This window comes from Thalassophryne amazonica, chromosome 5 (assembly GCF_902500255.1).
Source record: "Thalassophryne amazonica chromosome 5, fThaAma1.1, whole genome shotgun sequence".
NCBI classification, from domain to species: domain Eukaryota; kingdom Metazoa; phylum Chordata; class Actinopteri; order Batrachoidiformes; family Batrachoididae; genus Thalassophryne; species Thalassophryne amazonica.
In genome coordinates, this window is record NC_047107.1 from 126,476,774 (window position 1) to 126,495,872 (window position 19,099).

The 19,099-nt window shown below is 41.5% G+C and overlaps 1 protein-coding gene across 4 annotated transcripts in view; it reads left to right on the forward strand.

Moving 5' to 3' along the window:
* The window catches only part of fkbp15b (FKBP prolyl isomerase 15b), a 52,670-nt gene that overhangs the window by 27,995 nt on the left and 5,576 nt on the right, over window positions 1–19,099 (forward strand). For 3 of the 4 annotated variants that reach the window (XM_034171308.1, XM_034171311.1, XM_034171309.1), the window contains exons 16-27: window positions 1,227–1,336; window positions 3,720–3,818; window positions 4,680–4,774; window positions 5,201–5,303; window positions 9,976–10,008; window positions 10,816–10,987; window positions 11,967–12,103; window positions 13,027–13,182; window positions 14,278–14,430; window positions 14,511–14,603; window positions 14,709–14,822; window positions 16,897–17,004. In XM_034171308.1, coding sequence (XP_034027199.1) covers window positions 1,227–1,336; window positions 3,720–3,818; window positions 4,680–4,774; window positions 5,201–5,303; window positions 9,976–10,008; window positions 10,816–10,987; window positions 11,967–12,103; window positions 13,027–13,182; window positions 14,278–14,430; window positions 14,511–14,603; window positions 14,709–14,822; window positions 16,897–17,004 — 1,373 coding nt within the window. The remainder of the gene's footprint in view (window positions 1–1,226; window positions 1,337–3,719; window positions 3,819–4,679; window positions 4,775–5,200; window positions 5,304–9,975; window positions 10,009–10,815; window positions 10,988–11,966; window positions 12,104–13,026; window positions 13,183–14,277; window positions 14,431–14,510; window positions 14,604–14,708; window positions 14,823–16,896; window positions 17,005–19,099) is intronic. The other variant, XM_034171310.1, reaches the window with a different exon arrangement.

Consider the following 19,099-nt stretch of genomic DNA (forward strand, 5'->3'; position numbering starts at 1 on the left):
TCTAAGAAAGTTTAAAAAAAAAAGACTTGTTTAAAGAAATTTTGACTTAATTTTTTGTCTAAGTAGAAAAATAACCTTGTCAAGCATTTTTTTTTTTTACATAAGAAAAATGTCTTATTTTTGGAAACTGTATCTCACTTTTTTTTTTAAAGTTTTTCCAGCTAATATCAAGCTGTATTTAAGCAGTAGCAAGGAAAGGCAGTGGATTTCAAATCATCAAAGCAAAAGAACAAGATTGTTTTCCTTATTTTAAAACAGAGGCCAATCTTAAAATGAGAATTCTGTCTTAATTTTAAGGCACATTTTGATTATTCAGTGCCCAGACATTTTGCTAGTTTTAAGAATTCTTACAAAGTAAATTTTTCTTACCTCACTGGCAGATTTTTTTTTTTTTGCTTAATACAAAACAATTTGGCTAGATTTCTGATTAATTGTCTTATTTTAGAGGGACAGTTTTTGTAGCTAGTAATAGATAGTAAAATATGCCTTAGCATTGAGGTTGTTGAGGATGAATATCACTTCATCTTTGTGTGTAAACTGTGTTGTAACCTGCGAGAAAAATATCTACAAAGAGTACTAGAGAACAGCAGTTCGTTTGTTGATCTCATGTTTGTATGTGATACAGAAGATGCATGGTTACTGGGTGTGTTTATTTTTGAGGCTTTCAAAGTAAGGAACAGTTATCTTTCCTCTACATAATTCTAGAGTATTGTGTATGTATTTGATACGTACACACATGATATAACTTTTTTCCCATGATCCTCACCAGATATATTTATGTATACTGTTGTGGAACTGTGGGCCGGAAGGCCTTTAATTCCTTTAATAGATTAAAATTCTATTGACAGTTTTTGTAGTACATTCATGCAAAAGGACCCCTGACCAACCATTGAATGCTTAAAAGAACATACAAGTATGACACTTCTATATGATAAATCCTTTGTTTCTTTTTTTTTTTTTTTTTTTGGATTGATCTTATCTCTTTTTTTGAGATACTTTTGTTTTTGTTTTTGTTTTTTTGAGCTGTAGACAATAATTGTCAAAGTTAGAAAGAAAATTGCTTGTTTTAGTTTATCTGTCATGTAATTTGAGTAATCCTCTTAAACGAGCCACCAAACAAGTGCTTTTAAAAACAAAGTCCTTTGTAGAAGTAATATTGTCTTCTAAGTTGCAAAAGCATCAACAGCGCATAATATTACTTACTCTGGTGTTATCGTTTTCTCTAGGCTCCGGTGATGTGACTTCCTTCTTGATGACAGAGGCTCGGCAACACAACACAGAGATCCGATTAGCTGTGGGCAAAGTAGCCGATAAAGTGGATCAATTGGCCTCCAGGGTATAGCTTTTAGAAATGATTATATTAATAACTTTAAAGATGAGTTTTTATTTTGGACTGTGTAAATAATCTGTGTTCTTACATTGAAATTAATCCTTTTATAGGTAAAGTTGGCATTGCTAGAAGGTGAACTCAGAACACGTGCCTCTCCTGGGGATATATAGTGGCTAATGATTTTTATCACCAACATCTGACAGAAGACTGCTGTCAGAAATCAGGCAGTTATCCCTCTCAGCACTTTGTGTTCTTCCAGGCAAATGTGATGTGGTAATTTAGCTATGATGTTAAACAAAGTAAAGAAGTATATGAAATTAAAAAAAACATGGAGACCAATTCAGATCACCACCACAATTTGCTCAACGTTACCTCAACCAACTACTTTATGACTTCTTGATCACATCAAGTCTGCCTTTTTTGTCTCCTTTTGAACTCCGTTTTCAACTTTGAAAATGGGGAGTTTATTCAAAATTCCAAGTATGCTCTGGATATACATATGTTTATCTCCACAGGATCCAGAAACATGTCGTGGATACACGTCGGCACATTTTCAGTTTTCTTTGAGGATATATTGCTCTCACTCTAACAATGCCAGACTTGTAATGTGAATAGGAGACCTGTGACAGACATTTTGTTTCCTTTCCTTATATACTGTATCATTATGTGTGTCTCGTACAGTCATTAATACTTTCCACTTGGGGACTTTCTGTGAGGAGTTCATATGTTGCTCTTGTTTTCATACAGCTAAATCTAGTGGACATATTGAGACCAGGGTGATTTGAATTAAAAAAAATTATGACCCCAAATCAGAAAAAGTTGGAATGATTTGTGAATTTCAAATAAAAAGAGAACCATAGTGATTCTTAAGTTTATCTGATGGTATGAACCCAAGATATTTATTGTTTTTATTTATTTATTTTTTTTCTGGTTAAATTAATTTCACTTGTTAACATTCATCCACTCCAGCAGTTCAGGCCTGTAATGCATTCCAACGAAAAGTTGGGACAGGAGCAGTTTGGGGCCAGCCAGCAATGAGATTTAGAATAAATGTAAATTATTTCAAACAGATGATGTCATCAGGTGATTGTAGTCATGATTTGGTACAGAAGCAGTATCTATGAAAGGCAGAGTCTTTGAGGAGCAAAGATGGTGCAGAGGACCTCTAGTTTGACAACAGATATCTAAGAAAATTCCTGAAATGTGTGAAAACAATGCTCCTTAAAGAAAGCTTGGAAGGAATTTGCATATTTCTCCCTCTACAGTCCATAATATTATTAAAAGATTCAAGAAATCTGGAGGAATTTCATTGGGTAAAGGGCAAGGGTGCAAGCCTAATCTGAACACTAGTGATCTCTGATCCCTCAGATAGATCAAAAACCATGATTCATAAATAGCACATGGGCAAGGGATTGCTTTTCAGAAACCTTTTTTCAAGCACTACAATAACAAGTTACATTCAGAAATGTTACTGAAAACTTTACAGTGCAAAAATAAAGCCTTAAGCTTGTCCAGACGTGGTGTGGATGTCTCTGGGCTCTTAGGCACCTGGGTTAGATCATCACACTGTGGAAACATGTATTGTCAGGTGAATTAGTCTTTCAGATTTTTTTTTTTTTTTTTTTTTTTTTTTTTTTTTTTTTTTGGAAGAAATGGATGCCGCGTACATCAGACAAAAGATGAAAAAGGACCATCCAGACTGTTCTCAGCAACAAGTCCAAAAGCCAGGGTCTGTCATGGTATGGAGTTGTCAGTGCCCTTTGCAAAGTTAACTTACACTTCTGAGATTGCACCATTAATGTAGTACATTGAGATTTTAGAGCAAAATGTGTGGAGAATTTTGAAATGAAATGCAGCAATGACAACCCGATAGTGTTGCACATCTTAAGACAGTTTGCAGAAAGAATGGGACAAAATAACACCTGAAACTCTTCATTGCTTGTATCCTCAGTGCCAAAATGTTTTAATTGTTGTGAGAATGAATGACAAAAAGGGGTAAATTAACAAATCAAATGAAATTGACAACACAAAACATAAAATATCTTTGGATCATACTGTCTGCAATAAAATCAAAGTAAATTTAAGAATCACTGCTTTTCCCCCTCTTTTTTTAATCATTATTTTAACAAAACTAAATTTTGGAATAAGAGAGATAATATTGGAGTGATGAACCATTATTGGTTTTATTCCATCTAAATAGTTGTATAAGAAGTGACGCACTTAAAAGCACCTTAGTCAAAAGTTGTATTGCTGATATTTGGATGCTGTGCATTGTGTTAGTAGCACATGTGTTTTTGGTGTTGCATTAGTTTCTAATGGTGTGGCTCCATTGTGTGTATATTTGATTTAGACATTGTGTTTCTGAGTCATGTTTTTTTTTTTCCCCCAGCTTGATGGCATTCAGAGTAAAGGGAATCTTTCTGTGGGTATCTCTGGAATGTCCATGGAAACCTCTTTGATTATGCACAATATTGAAAGAATAATCCAGGTATGGCACTATATTTTGAACCTTTATTAAGTTTAGTTACATTTAGAAGTTTATTACATTACTCATTTATTACACTGATATCTCAAGATGATTAACTTTTGGCACAAATGGGTCAAAGGTCAAGGTTAAGACAAACATAGTAAAAAATAAAAACACTTTTTCCAGGATTTCTCCACAGCCGGTGGGGCTGGAGAGGCAATTCAAAGCTTATACAGAATAGCTAATTATTTATCACTAAGTGGAATCAGTGAGGCCATGAAAAGAGGTCAATGTGCTTTCCAAACAAATAGTCAAACTGCTTTATAATTTAAACTATTAAAAAAATGCTCCTAATTGACATACAAGAAATTAAGCATAAAACACACAACCAACTGGAAAATTATATATACGAGGTCTGTCAATAAAGTAAGGGTCCTTTTTATTTTTTTCAAAAACTATATGGATTTCATTCATATGTTTTTACGTCAGACATGCTTGAACCCTCGTGCGCATGCGTGAGTTTTTCCACGCCTGTCGTGTTTGTGCCAGCTGATTTGAGCATTTGCATTCTCAAATACATCTCCTTAGGGTTAATATCTGCATAGGTTCTGGGTTGCAACGTGTGTGTGTGTGTGTGTGTGTGTGTGTGTGTGTGTGTGTGTGTGTGTGTGTGTGTGTGTGTGTGTGTGTGTGTGTGTGTGTGTGTGTGTGTGTGTGTGTGTGTGTGTGTGTGTGTGTGTGTGTGTGTGTGTGAGAGAGAGAGAGAAACAGTGTAATTTAACTAGTTTGAGATACATGAATGGTAGAACTCAGTCTGAAGTGTTGGGAAGAACCAAACTGTGACCTAACAACAATACAAGTACCCATGTCCCTTGTTTTCAGGAAAATGAATGTTTAAAGAAGGAAGTTTTTGAGAAAAGCTCCCGCATTGATGATCAAAACCGGAAGATTGGGGATCTTATCAACCAGAATCAGAGGTGAATCCCACATAATTTGACAAATACTTGAAATAAATCTTTTCATGAGGTGTATGCTCTTTACCGTTAAGCTGTTGAAATACCAAATTACACACCATGTGTTCAGATGTTTCACAGAATAGTATTTTTTTACTTTGACTCTGTTGATAGTCTTTCATATCATTATCTACCATATTTTATTTTTCAGATCAGACACCTGCAATACTTTGCTCATAATCATCCAGATCATGAAGGACACAATACAACCTACACAATTGGAACAAAGTTACGTTTGCAGTGTTTCTCAGTTGTACATTAGTTGTAAATGAATTGGAAGAACAACATTTTGAACACTGAAGTAGTCCAGTTATGGTTAGCGGTGATGGGAGCAGTAGAACAATCAATAGTAAGAGTAAAAATTAAAGCATACATGCTTTGATTGTTCAGGTACATGGAGAAGAGCAATTTGCTACTGGAACAGAGGAACGACTCCCTCAAGTCTTCTAGTGAACAGAATCAAGCAAGACTACTGCAGGCTGAGCAAGACAAGGTTGGTGTTTGTCTTCACCACTGAAAACTGGCAACATCTGGTCTGTCTTTTTTATCTATAATAACAGTAAATTCTGAAATAGAACTATTTTTTAAGTGTTTCATGTGCTACACAAGGCCATAGGGTCACTGACCCTAAAGAGATTCCCTCCTTTGCACAGTGATCTATTCAACAATTCAGTGTTACAACCAAAACTATGATACATACACTTTTCTTTCCTTTATATTTGACATCCTTGACCATGAAAACATACCACTAGAACTTGGAATCACTTTTACGTCTTTATTAGTTGAAAAGTTAGTGTATAAAAACGATTTTTCGGTAATGGCGGTGTTCTTCTGGATCTAGCTCCATAACATTTGAAGCTACATCTAATCTGATTTACCTTACTGAATCCGTACAGATTCAGCTACAATTTGGTGTTAGTTGTGCATCTCTAGCTTCATTTGTCACCTCACACTGACACATTTTCTATTTTTCCTATATTTTTGCATATTCTGGATCACCAGATCCGGAATCCGGATCCGATCATCACCAAACTTTGTTGTTTTATAGAACATTTGACTATGTTACATCCTAATTTTTTCAAGCCTTTCTGCCTTGTTTTTGTGGAGTTAGAATCTAGAATGTCAAAATTCCCCCTATCCTGCAATGGTGAAGAATCCTTAAAAAAATTCCACCACTAAAATTTAATCACTTGTTCCTCTTGTCATTTCCAACCACTCCACAAAATTTCATCAAAATCCATTCAAAACGTTTTGAGTTATCCTGCTGACAGACAGACAGACACACAGACAAACTTGACCGAAAACATAACCTCCTTGGCAGAGGTAATTATGTTTTTGTTCCTGATGCAGGGTCAAGCTGCTGGCACCTGTAAAGAAAGAAGAAAAATTTGTGGCATAATGTTTTATGGCGGTTTTTGAAAACTTTTCACATACCTTCTTGGGATAGTCCATGTTCTCCAAGCTTTACAATCACCTAGAATTGGGAATACTATCTGTCTATCTTATCTCATGCTGTATCCCACTCTCATGAACCCTAAGATACTTGAACTCCTCTGCTTGAGGTAGTAACTCTCCCCTGATCCTCTATTTACCATTCAGGGACACGTTGCAAAGCTCAAATACCTGGGAGGGAATCTGAGTAGAGCCGCTACTTCTTTGCATCGAAAAGAGCCGTCTGAGGTGGTTCGGGCATCTGTTGAGGATGCTCACTGGTCATCTCCCTAGGGAGGTCTTCCAGACGCGTCCAACTGGGAGTCCCCAGGGAAGACACAGGATGCACTGGGGAACATCTCTGAATTCCCCAGGAAGAGATATAAGACTTGGCCAAGGATGGGGGGGGAGGGAGGGCTGTGGCTCTGAGATCCATCAGATCTGTGTTTATCTCCTGATTCTGTAGCATGAAGAAGATTAGAGTATACGACTTCCCCTGGATGAGATGGTAGTCCATTGCAGGTTACATCCACAGCCAAGACTGGTATCTGTTACAGCTGGATGGACTGCAAGAACGCAGATGAAATGTCTTGTCTTAGAACACAGACAGGTAGTGTGACTGGGAGTCAAACCTTCTTTATAGCCTGTTGGTGCTGGTACTTATCTCCGGATTTCATCGTGTGAATCAGATGTTTTCAATTTATTTTCATTTATATGGCACCAAATCACAACAAAGTTGCCTCAAGGTGCTTCACGCAAGTGCTTCCATTGTTCTCCTAGGGGATTTCAACGCCCACATGGGCAGCGACAGTGAGACCTGGAGGGGTGTGATCGGGAAGCACGGCCTCCCCGATATGAACCCGAGTGGTGTTCAGTTGTTGGACTTCTGTGTTAGTCACAGTTTGTCCATCACGAACACCATGTTCGAGCACAAGGGTGTCCATGAGTGCACGTGGCACCAGGACACCCTGAGCCGGAGGTCGATAATTGACTTTGTAGTCATATCATCTGACCTTCGGCCACGTGTCTCGGACACTCGAGTGAAGAGAGGGGCAGAGCTGTCGACCGATCACCACCTGGTGGTGAGTTGGATCCGCTGGGAGGGGAGGAAGCCGGTCAGACCTGGCAGGCCCAAACATATCATGAGGGTCTGCTGGGAACGACTGCCAGAACCCTCTGTCAGCGAGGTTTTCAACTACCACCTCAGGGAGAGCTTCTCCCAGATCCTGGGGGAGGTTGGAGACATGGAGTCCAAGTGGACCATGTTCTCCACCTCCATTGTTGATGCGGCCACTCGTAGCTGTGGTCAAAAGGTCTCTGGTGCCTGTCGCGCCGCCAATCCCCGAACCCGGTGGTGGACGCCGGAAGTAAGGGATGCCGTCAAGCTGAAGAAGGAATCCGACTTATCTTTGTTGGTAGGTGGGACCCCGGAGGCAGCTGACAGGTACCGGCAGGCCAAGCGTGCTGCAGCCTGTGCGGTCGGGGAGGCCATGGAGGACTATCGGTCGGCCTCGAGGAGATTCTGGCAAACCGTCCGATGCCTCAGGAGGCGGAAGCAGCTCTCCACCAGCATTGTTTACGGTACGGTCAACAGCTTACGGAGCTGTTGATCCTGACTGGGGATGTTGTCGGGCGGTGGAAGGAATACTTCGAGGATCTCCTCAATATCATCGTCACGTCTTCCGAAGAGGAAGCAGAGACTGGCGACTCAGAGGCGGACTCATCCATTACCCAGGCCGAAGTCACCGAGGTGGTCAGAAAGCTCCTCGGTGGCAAGGTTCCTGGGGTGGATGAAATCCGTCCTGAGTACCTTAAGTTTCTGGATGTTGTGGGACTGTCTTGGCTGACACGCCTCTGCAACATCGCGTGGCGATCAGGGACAGTGCCTCTGGATTGGCAGACCGGAGTGGTGGTCCCTCTGTTTAAGAAGGGGGACCGGAGGGTGTGTTCCAACTATAGGGGGATCACACTCCTCAGCCTCCCTGGTAAGGTCTATTCCAGAGTACTGGAGAGGAGAATTCGACCGATGGTCGAACCTTGGATTCAGGAAGAGCAGTGTGGTTTTCATCCTGGTCGCGGCACACTGGACCAGCTCTACACGCTCCATCGGGTGCTCGAGGGTTCATGGGAGTTTGCCCAGCTGGTCCACATGTGTTTTGTGGATCTGGAGAAGGTGTTTGACCATGTCCCTCGGGGCACCCTCTGGGGGTGCTTCGGGAGTACGGGGTCCGGGATCCTTTGCTAAGGGCTATCCGGTCCCTGTACGACCGCAGCAGGAGCTTGGTTTGCATTGTCGGTAGTAAGTCAAACCTGTTACCAGGGCTGCCCTTTGTCACCAGTTCTGTTCATTATTTTTATGGACAGAATTTCTAGGCGCAGCCAGGGTGTAGATGGGGTCTGGTTTGGGAACCACAGAATCTTGTCTCTGCTGTTTGCGGACGATGTGGTTCTGTTGGCTTCGTCAAATCAGGACCTTCAACGTGCACTGGGGCGGTTTGCAGCCGAGTGTGAAGCGTCCGGGATGAAAATCAGCACCTCCAGATCCGAGGCCATAGTTCTCGACCGGAAAAAGGTGCTTTGCCCTCTTCAGGTCGGTGGAGTGTCCTTGCCTCAAGTGGAGGTGTTTAAGTATCTCGGGGTCTTGTTCGCGAGTGAGGGACGGATGGAGCGTGAGATTGATAGACGGATCGGTGCAGCATCTGCAGTGATGCGGTCGCTGTATCGGACCGTTGTGGTGAAGAGAGAGCTGAGTAGGGGGGCAAAGCTCTCGATTTACCGATCGATCTACGTTCCGATCCTCACCTATGGTCATGAGATTTGGCTCATGACCGAAAGAACGAGATCGCGAGTACAAGCGGCCGAGATGAGTTTCCTCCTCAGGGTGGCTGGGCACTTCCTTAGAGATAGGGTGAGGCGCTCGGTCGGGAGGAGCTCTGAGTCGAGCCGCTGCTCCTCCACATCAAAAGGAGTCAGTTGAGGTGGCTCAGGCATCTTTTCCGGATGCCCCCTGGACTCCTTGCTGGAGAGGTGTTCCGGGCACGTCCCATTGGGAGGAGGAGGAGGAGACCCAGGACACGCTGGAGGGACTACATCTCTCGGCTGGCTTGGGAACGCCTTGGGGTTCCCCTGGAGGAGCTGGGGGAGGTGTGTGTGGATCGGGAGGTCTGGGCGGCTTTGCTTGAGCTGCTGCCCCCGCAACCCGACTCCGGATAAAGCGGAAGAAGATGGATGGATGGATGCTTCAAGCAAATAAGGTCTAATGTTACCAACAAGATGACAGTCTATGACTTAACCTGTGTGGGACATCAGTCTGACATAGGTTAGGTCTCCAGCTAATGCGGGCATCCACTTAGACCTGAGCAGGATAAGACAATGCAGATGTGTCTTCTACAAGGATACAGACTGGTAGCATGAGTGTGATTTGAACCCGGGTCTACATATTGGTTGCCCAACTCCTGTCCAACTTAGTCCCCTGCTTTACATTTACCCACTGGTGAGAAATACATTTATAGACCAAACTCCACATGAAGAAGTCTGCATCACATATGTGTGTTTTATTTAGTTTCTATTTACAGAAGATGTTGAATATGATTTGGCTCTATTTAAACATCTGTCCTTGGCTTTTCAAATGACATACAGATTTCTCAGCTCTTTGCTTACTGCACCTTTTCCTGGTTATTTGCACTGCTGTGCTGCTCTGAAGAAATCTAGCCTTTACTGCGCTCTCTCCTCAGCTTGCACTACATCAGGACCTGGGCTTTGGCCAGGTGAGCCAGTTTTCTGTGTACCACTATCAGACAGAGGTCAAATAACCTCATCAGACTCAAACGCACTCCCAAAGTCCCAGCTTCAGGAGCTTTCTTAGATTTCACCAAAGATAATTTCTCAGTTGTTTGATATACAGGTCTTCAGTACTGTCACTAACCTCGGGAGGGAAAATGTGTGTTTTTGAATTGACCCTCTTGTGACTGCCAGTAATTATTCACCTTAACTGGAAATTATGCAAAATTCTTGTTTTATGAATCTGACTCAGTTACTGGGTCAAAGTCATTCAGTACCTATTTTAATTGAAAATTTTGAGCACAAGACAATCATAGATTGGTCTTACAATCCCTTATTTTATAAAAGTAAAGAGGCATTTCCTTAAACTGAGGAGTTGTAAAAATAAACAGTAAATGAATAAATTGGAAAGAGCTGGAAGTCCTCCAATGGATCATTTGCACAAGATGAGGCTGTCACGTAAACAGCAACTGGCTGCATGGATTTTATTAATAATTACCAATTAAGCTGTATGTGCCACTGACACAGGCATTGTTCCAAGTGCTTCATTTGCATTTTCAGCTAACGGTTCTGTCTTCTTTTAATTCGGTTTTCTCTTTTTTTCATGAATCATTACTCACCCACCATTTTATTATTATTATTTTAAGCCCACCACAGGGTCACTGATCACCTCACGGTAGCACCAGTAACCACTGTCCAGGCTGTCACCATTGTTTCTGTTTGGGATTTTGTGTGACTGGTTTCAACATTAGTGCATTGACTTCTATTTCTCCTTCCTCCTGTGTCTTCATCAGGTTCGTTTGACAGAAGATCTGGCTGCGTCCACAGCCCGTCTGTCTCAACTGCAGCTAGAAGCTTCTGCTCACCAACAAAAAGCTGTAGAACTGCAGACCAAACTCAGTTCAGTGCTGCAGGATAATGAAAACCACTGCCAGCGCATCACTGTCCTGGAAAAAGAGGTGGAAGGTTTGTGTTGATGCTGCTTGAGGAAAAATTACAGGTTTTTTTTTTTTCTTTTATTATTAATACCCCGTTTCAAAGTTCCTGAATTGAGCAGAGATGCATTTGTGCAATGTATGCATCTTAAAAGTGTTAGCATGAGTTTCTGTCAGGTCGTATCTGTGAGATGTTTTACTTCTGTGCTGCTGCACGTTGGTGTTGTCTCAAGCAATATTTCTAGACTGTTATGTGGATGTTTACAGTTATACGTTGTCTCTAGAAACAACGATACATGATAGTAAGGAGCCCAGAATGTAAACTGTTTTCACCCTGTTAGCCTAGCATGGCATTCCTCACCAGGTAGGCAATACATTGTACAATAATGACCTGAGCTTCCTGTGTGCTGAAATTTCTGTTTCTCAGTGTTTGTTACTTTGTTGTTGGTTAACTGATGTCAGTTGTCAATTTAACCAGTAGCTTCTTTTGGCGTGTAGCACAGATGATGCACTGTTGACCATTAGGAGAGTTGCATATTAGTAAGTCAAAAAGCTGCTGCATTATTTGATTTCCCATAATTCTTTTTCTTTATATTAGCCAGACAGAAGTCCTCATGAACTATACTGTTTGCGAATGATGTTGATCTGTAGAGAGCAGGTTGAGGCATCTCTCTAGAGCTGGAGGTACGCACTGGAGAGCAGGGAATGAAAGTCAGGTGTTGCAAAACAAAGTACATGGGTGAAGGAGAGAGAGCGGCAAAAGTGAGGTCTTGAAGGTGGATGAGTATAAATGCTTGAGGTCAAATGTTGGGTAAGCAGATGATCAGCAGCAGAGAAATAAAAGCTACCCTTTATTCAGTCCTAGAAATCATACAAATAAAAAAATATGACAGTGAAAGCATTTGTGACACCGGCTGTAACCTAGTTTTTATTTTTATGTTTTTAACATTTGTCTAGTGTTACATTAAATTTCACAGCGAGTGTGACCTCTACCTTTCTTTGTTTTTTAGAGCTTAATGAGACAGCAGAGAGGACTCAGGCTCAGTACCACTCGGAGAAACAAAGACGTAAAGAAATGGAGTTGAAAGTCATCAACATAGAAGAGGAAGTTCAGGACCTGAAGACCGATAAAGACCACTTAGAACGAGTGAGCAGTGTTTATGTTTATGCCTGTTTTTCATATTGTTGCATTGCTACTGAATTCTGCAGGAACAGCTTAGACGTGATGGGTAGGTGTGTTTGGGGAGGGGGATTTATATTTTATTATTATGTTATGAAGTTTTAAGATACAGTTGCTTCACAATTGTTTTAGCTGTTTAGCACATAGATTTTTTTTTTTTTTTTATTCAAAATGAGATTTTACTTTTTCTCATCTTTCATTAGTGTGTCAACAGAAAATCAAATTTCAATACAAAATTTAGTTTTCTAAATAAATTGGACTACTTAGGTGTACTGCCTGGTACACGACAACAAAAAGATGATTCTTCCTCAGTAATAAAATGCAGTTATTTATTTATGTGTGAGTCCTCAGTATTATGCACAGTGTGTGTGTGGATCCATAATGTTGATGTAATATTTAATTAGATTCCCTTTCAGGAGATATCCACATGGGTCTGCACAGCAGAAGCAGTGACACAGTCACAGATGAGATTCCTGTTCTCTTCTAGGCCTTTTCCACCAACAGGGGTTGTGTTCTTCAACCAGCGTCATTCAGAATTATTTGAAGCTGGGCACCATCTACCAAACCAGCCCGTGTTTCCACCAGTTTTTAGCAGAACCATTGTCTTGTTGACTTTTTTTTTTTTTTGGATGAACTGGGTGAAACATGACGTACATCAACCAGCCACTAGGTGGCGATAGACATTTTGGCCTCAAGGTGTGTGCAGTGGCTTCTATTTGACTTTTAAGCCAACTGGCTCAGTTTCTCTTCCAAATTTACCATACATTCTCTCAACTTTGGAGTTATGAGCTGCACTTTAATTGGATTAATTGGTCCTTCCACGTCGTGTGACCCCTGATTTTGGCGGGTACACTGTCAATGCTGACAGGTGGTTTCCTGTAACCTTTCAGATGCTGTCAGAAAGGAAGAAGAAATGGCAGATGGAGCGTCAGCGTCGAGATGAGGAGATGGAGGAAGTCCGCCGAAACAGTCAGCAGGAGCAGGACAACCTCAGAGCTCAGCTTTACGCTGCCAGATCAAGCAGTGGCAATGCCGCGTCTGAGCAGGTTGCGCACACACACACACACACACACACAAAAAAAACTATGAATATTTTATTGGAATATGAATTACAGGCTCATGGCATCAGTCTGCATTTGATACATTTCTAAACTCTATTCAATAATTCACTTGCCATACCCTGTGGATTTCCACGGGGGGGTCAAGATATGCATTTTGCTAACACTGAAGAGTCTTTGGAGTAGGTATAATTTTGGAGGGGGTCATTCTGTGTCCTGACATTAGCCATTATGCAACATATCGCTGTGTAACGGTGCATGTGTGAAAAATTGAGTAGAAGAGTAAAGGTTTGGTGCCGTACTCTTAACTCTGAATTATTGGTGTTATTTCTACTCAGCCAATATTGACAGTTGCTAACTGACCCCTAAACTGGTGATCTTGGGATAGCTGTATTTCTGAAAGATCTGAGAAAATGTGAAACCACATGGGGAGAAATGGACACTTGGACTTTACTAACAGTTTTGACCTCCAGGACCTGGTGATTTTTATATACAGAAATAAACACAAACATTTCATTTGATGGAAATGGTGTGACACAAAATTCTTTGATGATCGGCTTGGACAATTAACTGCACAGCAAACTGTGTTATTACAGTTATTTGTAACAAAATACTCAGAAAAGACACTTACCTCTCCACAACACCTAGCAATGTCTGTGACCAAATCTCTGAACTCGGCTCAGCTGCACATACGAGCTGCCTCTCAAAGCAGCCACGCCCCTAATTATGCACAACTTTGTGGTTTAAAACTTCTTAAAGGTTTACCAAAAAGTTGTCATGGACGGGAAACTAGCTAGAGAAACCAAAACCAGTTTTGGAGCAGGCTGTAAAGTCAGACATTTTAACATGGACATCTATGGGAATCTGCTCCGTTTTGGAGCCAGCCTCCAGCAGCCATTCAAAGAAGTGCAGATTTTTCTCCTTACATGTGTATCTCACTCTGGATGTCCTGAGCTTCCTGTTGGCTTATATCTTGGCTTATCCTACATTTTTATACCTTAAGGCAATCTTAAAGCTTTGTTTAAACTAATTAACTATTTACAACTTTAAATGTGCTTTTACCGAGTTCTGTGTTTGTTGCAGTTGTGTCAGCTGCAGGCAGACCTGGAGGAAGCGTGGAAGAAAAAATGTGAGCGGGCACTGGCCTCTGCTAAAGAGCAGCACGTCAGAGAGCTAACTGAGGTGACGGAGCAGAAGGATGCCCTCAAAGACCAGCTGACTCAGTTGCAGGAAAAGGTCAGCGGTCATAACGCAGTAATAACGTAGTAGTTTGGCATGCGAGTATTCTAATGTGGGTCCTTCAATCTTTTGAGCAGTTCACAGTTCTGAAGCAGTCGAGAGACTCGGAAGAACAGGTTTTGTTGCAGCACCAGGTGCAGAATGAGGAGCTGCAAACCCTTCAGGAAAAAGTAAACCCAGTGGCTGGAGACAGCCAGTCAGTGTTTCAAATTAAATTTATATTTTTTTTTATTCATTACTACCAAGAAATTAATTCATAACTTTTTTTTCTTAAGTACACTACCTTGGAGCAGCAAGAAGAAGCTTTAAGGGAGAAACTGCAAAGAAGAGTGGCTGAACTGGAAACAAATTTGGCAGAACAGCAGAGGTCATCAGATACTGCAGCAGAGGTGAAGAACCTAAAAAACACTAGGATGTGTAAAAAGTCCTCACTCCTTTAAGGCTTTTTATATGGAGCCCCAGAGTAGCAAAGAGGAAAAAATATAAATCAATGACACATTTTAATACATCGAGCGCTCGAAATGCTGTTGTGTGTGCATGACAAACAAGTCATTATTATGTTTTAATTTATTCCCAATTTCCCAAACACATAGTCATGTGTATTTACATTAAAACAAACTACAAATTACCCAACATCACTAATTATTGGCACGTAACTTCAGAAACGTTCGAAGTCTACTGGTGAAGGCCAGTAGACCACTCAGGTAAATGTAGCTGCCTCATGTCAGTAGTATTCCGACTTCAGACAACTTTATTGTTCCCAAAAAAAGGGATCAATAGCTTAGGGGGAACGGGGACCTGCCGCAGCTAAAAACCGCGCAACCCCCGGAGGGAAAAGGGGTGGCGTGAGCGGTGGCCGGGATGGGGTGTGTGATGGGGGGGCAGGAAGGGAGGTATAGAGGAAAAAAAGGAGCATGCTTCAATCTTTGTCCATGTGTAAGTCAGTTTATTGTCTTTGTGGGTTGAGATAAGAAAGGAGCCGAATAATCTCACCAAGGCCAAAGACATTCCTCTGGAGGAAAAACAGTCAGGCAATTTGTCATTCAGGCGTGATAAGAATAAGAATATTCCCAATTATGAATAAGAATATTCACCAGCCTCTGAAACCTTCATCTTCAACTGCAAGGCACGCATCTGCTCCAAGATGTCATCCAATTTGCGTCTGAGTTCAAGAGTCATCGCAGTCTGAGAATGCACTGCCTCGCCAACCTCGTTAATCATGACGGACAAGCGAGGGGCCATGGTTCTTGATGCCGTTGTCTTGCCAATTTTCCGGTAGATCAGGGCAGCACATAAGCCAGAAAGTACCAGCCCTGCTACCATAAGACCAAAAATGAATAAATCCTCAACCTCCTCAATGGAGAAAGGCACCAAGCATACAATACGCCAAGACCCCCAGGAGTCAAGAACATAGCCGGCAGGATACGTTCCATCTGGGCAGGTAGGATCCCCCGGTCCTGACCTTCTTGTAGAAAAAATGGTGTCAATAGCGTTCAGAAACCAGCTGATCAATTCCATGTTAGTCCAATAGTAGTCCAATAGATCCAGAATCCAATATAATTTGAGGAACTCAGTCTGGTGAAGTAGGGACTTGAAGGTTAAAGCAGAGAGCAGTGGAGGAGATGCGACCGCCCTCGTCGCAGTCCCAAGCTTTTGTGTTGAACAGTAATGAGTCTTGACGTGAAATAGCTCAACCACCCGCTGTCTTCTTCCTAACTGTAGGAACACAGCACTGATCACAGGGCACATGGCGGCATGTATGGCGCAACCCAATTAGCCATGTAAGATGGTGCATAACCATTCAGCTTTTTAAAGTTCATTATCAGAGCCTTAAAATCCACCCTTACATGAACAGGCAGCCAGTCAAGAGCAGCTAGCACTGAGGTAAATATGAACACATGAAAGCATAAATGACACAAAATCTTAAATTACACAGTTGCCATGAGCCTGAGACAGAATTGGTCTAATGTTTGACAGATGAAAAAGGGTAGTCCTGGTCATGTCTGTAATGTGCATGTCAAAGGGCAGCATGGTGGCTTAGTGGTTAGCACTGTTGCCTCACACCAAGAAGATACTGGGATCACTTCCTGCCTGGGTCTTTCTACGTCGAGTTTGCATGTTCCCTTCACTGCTCCCACTTCCAAAAACATGCGAGTTAGGTGAATTGGTGGATGCAAATTCTCCCGGCCCACCTGCGGTACTTTCACAGTACATGAGGGGGTTGCTGCCCACACTTGGGAATTACTGATCTAGAAGTTGTAATTTACAGAAACTGGTACTTATTAAAATATTTCACCACTTGCCAAAAGGAAACTTATTGACAGATTAGTTCATCCTTCTGATTTTTTTTTTTTTCTCAGCTATGACATCATCAGTAAATACTCGGGGGGACGGGGGCTTGTTCATGCATTTTTTTTTTTTTTTTTGTGTAGTAGTAGTAGTTAATTAAATGCTTGTCCACAGGTGAAGCGTGTGATGAACGGAGTGTTCCATTCTCTGCGAGCAGAGTTCGACCTCAGTGAATATTACAGTGGTCAGGTTGTGCTCAGAGTGATTGTCAACACCATAAAGGTAAGTAAATGTCTCTGATGTTAGGAAAGAAAGGTGCAAATATGTTCAATAAATAAAAATACATTTTGGATGTGCACATTTCGACTGTGCAGTAACTACTGTTTAATCAAACCTTACCTCACCTTACTCCACTGTTCCTTTTTGATTATAAATTAATAAATTCTGACCTGCCACCCATAATTTACCTGTCAATAAAGATCGTTTTGATACTGATGGTGTAAAGAAAAATGGGATGAAGAGGGTGTTGGTGATTAACTTCACTACTTTCTGGTCTGTTCCTTCTTCAAAAATAGTAGAGAAAACCTCTTGAACAAATTCTGTTTAAACCATCCGAGTACAGTGCATCCAGAAAGTATTCACAGAACTTCACTTTTTCCACATTTTGTTGTTATAGCCTTATTCCAAAATGGAGTAAAATTCATTTTTTTCCCATCAAAATACAATACCCCCCGTAATGACAACATGGAAACATTTTTTTTTTAAATTCAGAAATCACATAATGTATTATGTACACACATAGCGTACATAAGTATTCACACCCTTTGCTCAGTTCTTTGTTGATGCACCTTTGGCAGCAATTACAGTCTCAAGTGTTCTTGAATATGATGCCACAAACATCTTTGGGCAGTTGTATCCATTCCTCTTTGCATCACCTCTCAAGCTCCATCAGGTTGGATGTGGAGCGTCGGTGCACAGACATTTTCAGATCTCTACAGAGATGTTCAGTCAGATTCAGGTCTGGGCTCTGGCTGGGCCACTCAAGGACATTCACAGAGTTGTCCTGAAGCCACTCCTTTGATATCTTGGCTGTGTGCTTCAGGTCATTGTCCTGCTAAAAGATGAAATGTAGTCTGAGGTCAAGGGCGCTCTTGAGAGGGTTTTCATCCAGGATGTCTCTGTACATTGCTGCATTCATCTTTCCCTCAATCCTGACTAGTCTCCCAGTTCCTGCTGCTGAAAAACATCCCCACAGCATGATGCTGCCACCATGCTTCAGTGTAGGGATGGTGCCTGGCTTCCTCCAAACATGACGCCAGAGAGTTCAATCTTTGTCTCATCAGACCAGAGAATCTTCTTTCCAGGTGGGCTGACATGTGCCTTTTACTAAGGAGTGGCTATATTGTAGCTTTATTAGTTATTATTACTATTATTGTTGTTGCTGTTATTATTATTAATAATATATGAACAAAAATAAATTTAAAAATATTACAATTTGTAATACATGTGACTCTTTTATGACAACAAATGCTGAGCCATTAATTATTATACAGGAAACAAATGCACACAAATGTGCTGAGATGCGAACAGCTTAATGCTAACTTTAACATTGAAAATGCCATAGACATGCTAACGCATCAGCATCGGTCCCGCTTTTAAGTTATAAAATACATCTGTCAACTGTGTCAGAAGACCATAACAGGTCGGTTTAACATAAAAAAGGTAACTATTACTCACAGACATACGCTCTTTGGGGTTTTAGCGGTGAAAAATTAAGATAAAGTGAAATAAAACAATGAACCAACGAAGCAGTGGGTCAGATCAATGCTTCAAAGAAGAGCCACACTACAGAAACAGTTGATTACAAACCCTGCATGGGTTCTGTAATCAAGACATGATCATTTTCCCGACAAACACCCCCAAAAACAATGGGCGCTCTGAAGGACCAATAAGGAAATCGTTAAGCAAAAAGGCTATTGATGTCAGTGGATCAAATCATTTCTTAACGATACCTGAAAAGAACCAGTTCTCGATACCAGCCCTAAACACAGGTGAATAGCTGCCTGGCGCACACCAGCCAGTGTCATTCCAAAGTAGTTATCCCCGTCAGAATTATGCATCCCCTGGCGCGGGAGTGCGCACTCACTCAGTGCAGCGTCTTTTTTTGGACTGTATTTAAAAAAATGTGACATCTTGAATGGATGCTGTGAATTGAAAACCCACACTTTAAAGGGACCAAGTGTGGGAGGGCTGGAGGTTTGGACCAAACCCATGCCTAAACATGCACCAATGTCACGCTACATGGATCACATGTGCCTTGTCATGGATCATATGCGGTGACATGAGCCATTTGAGGCTGGGCGGAGCTCAAATGACA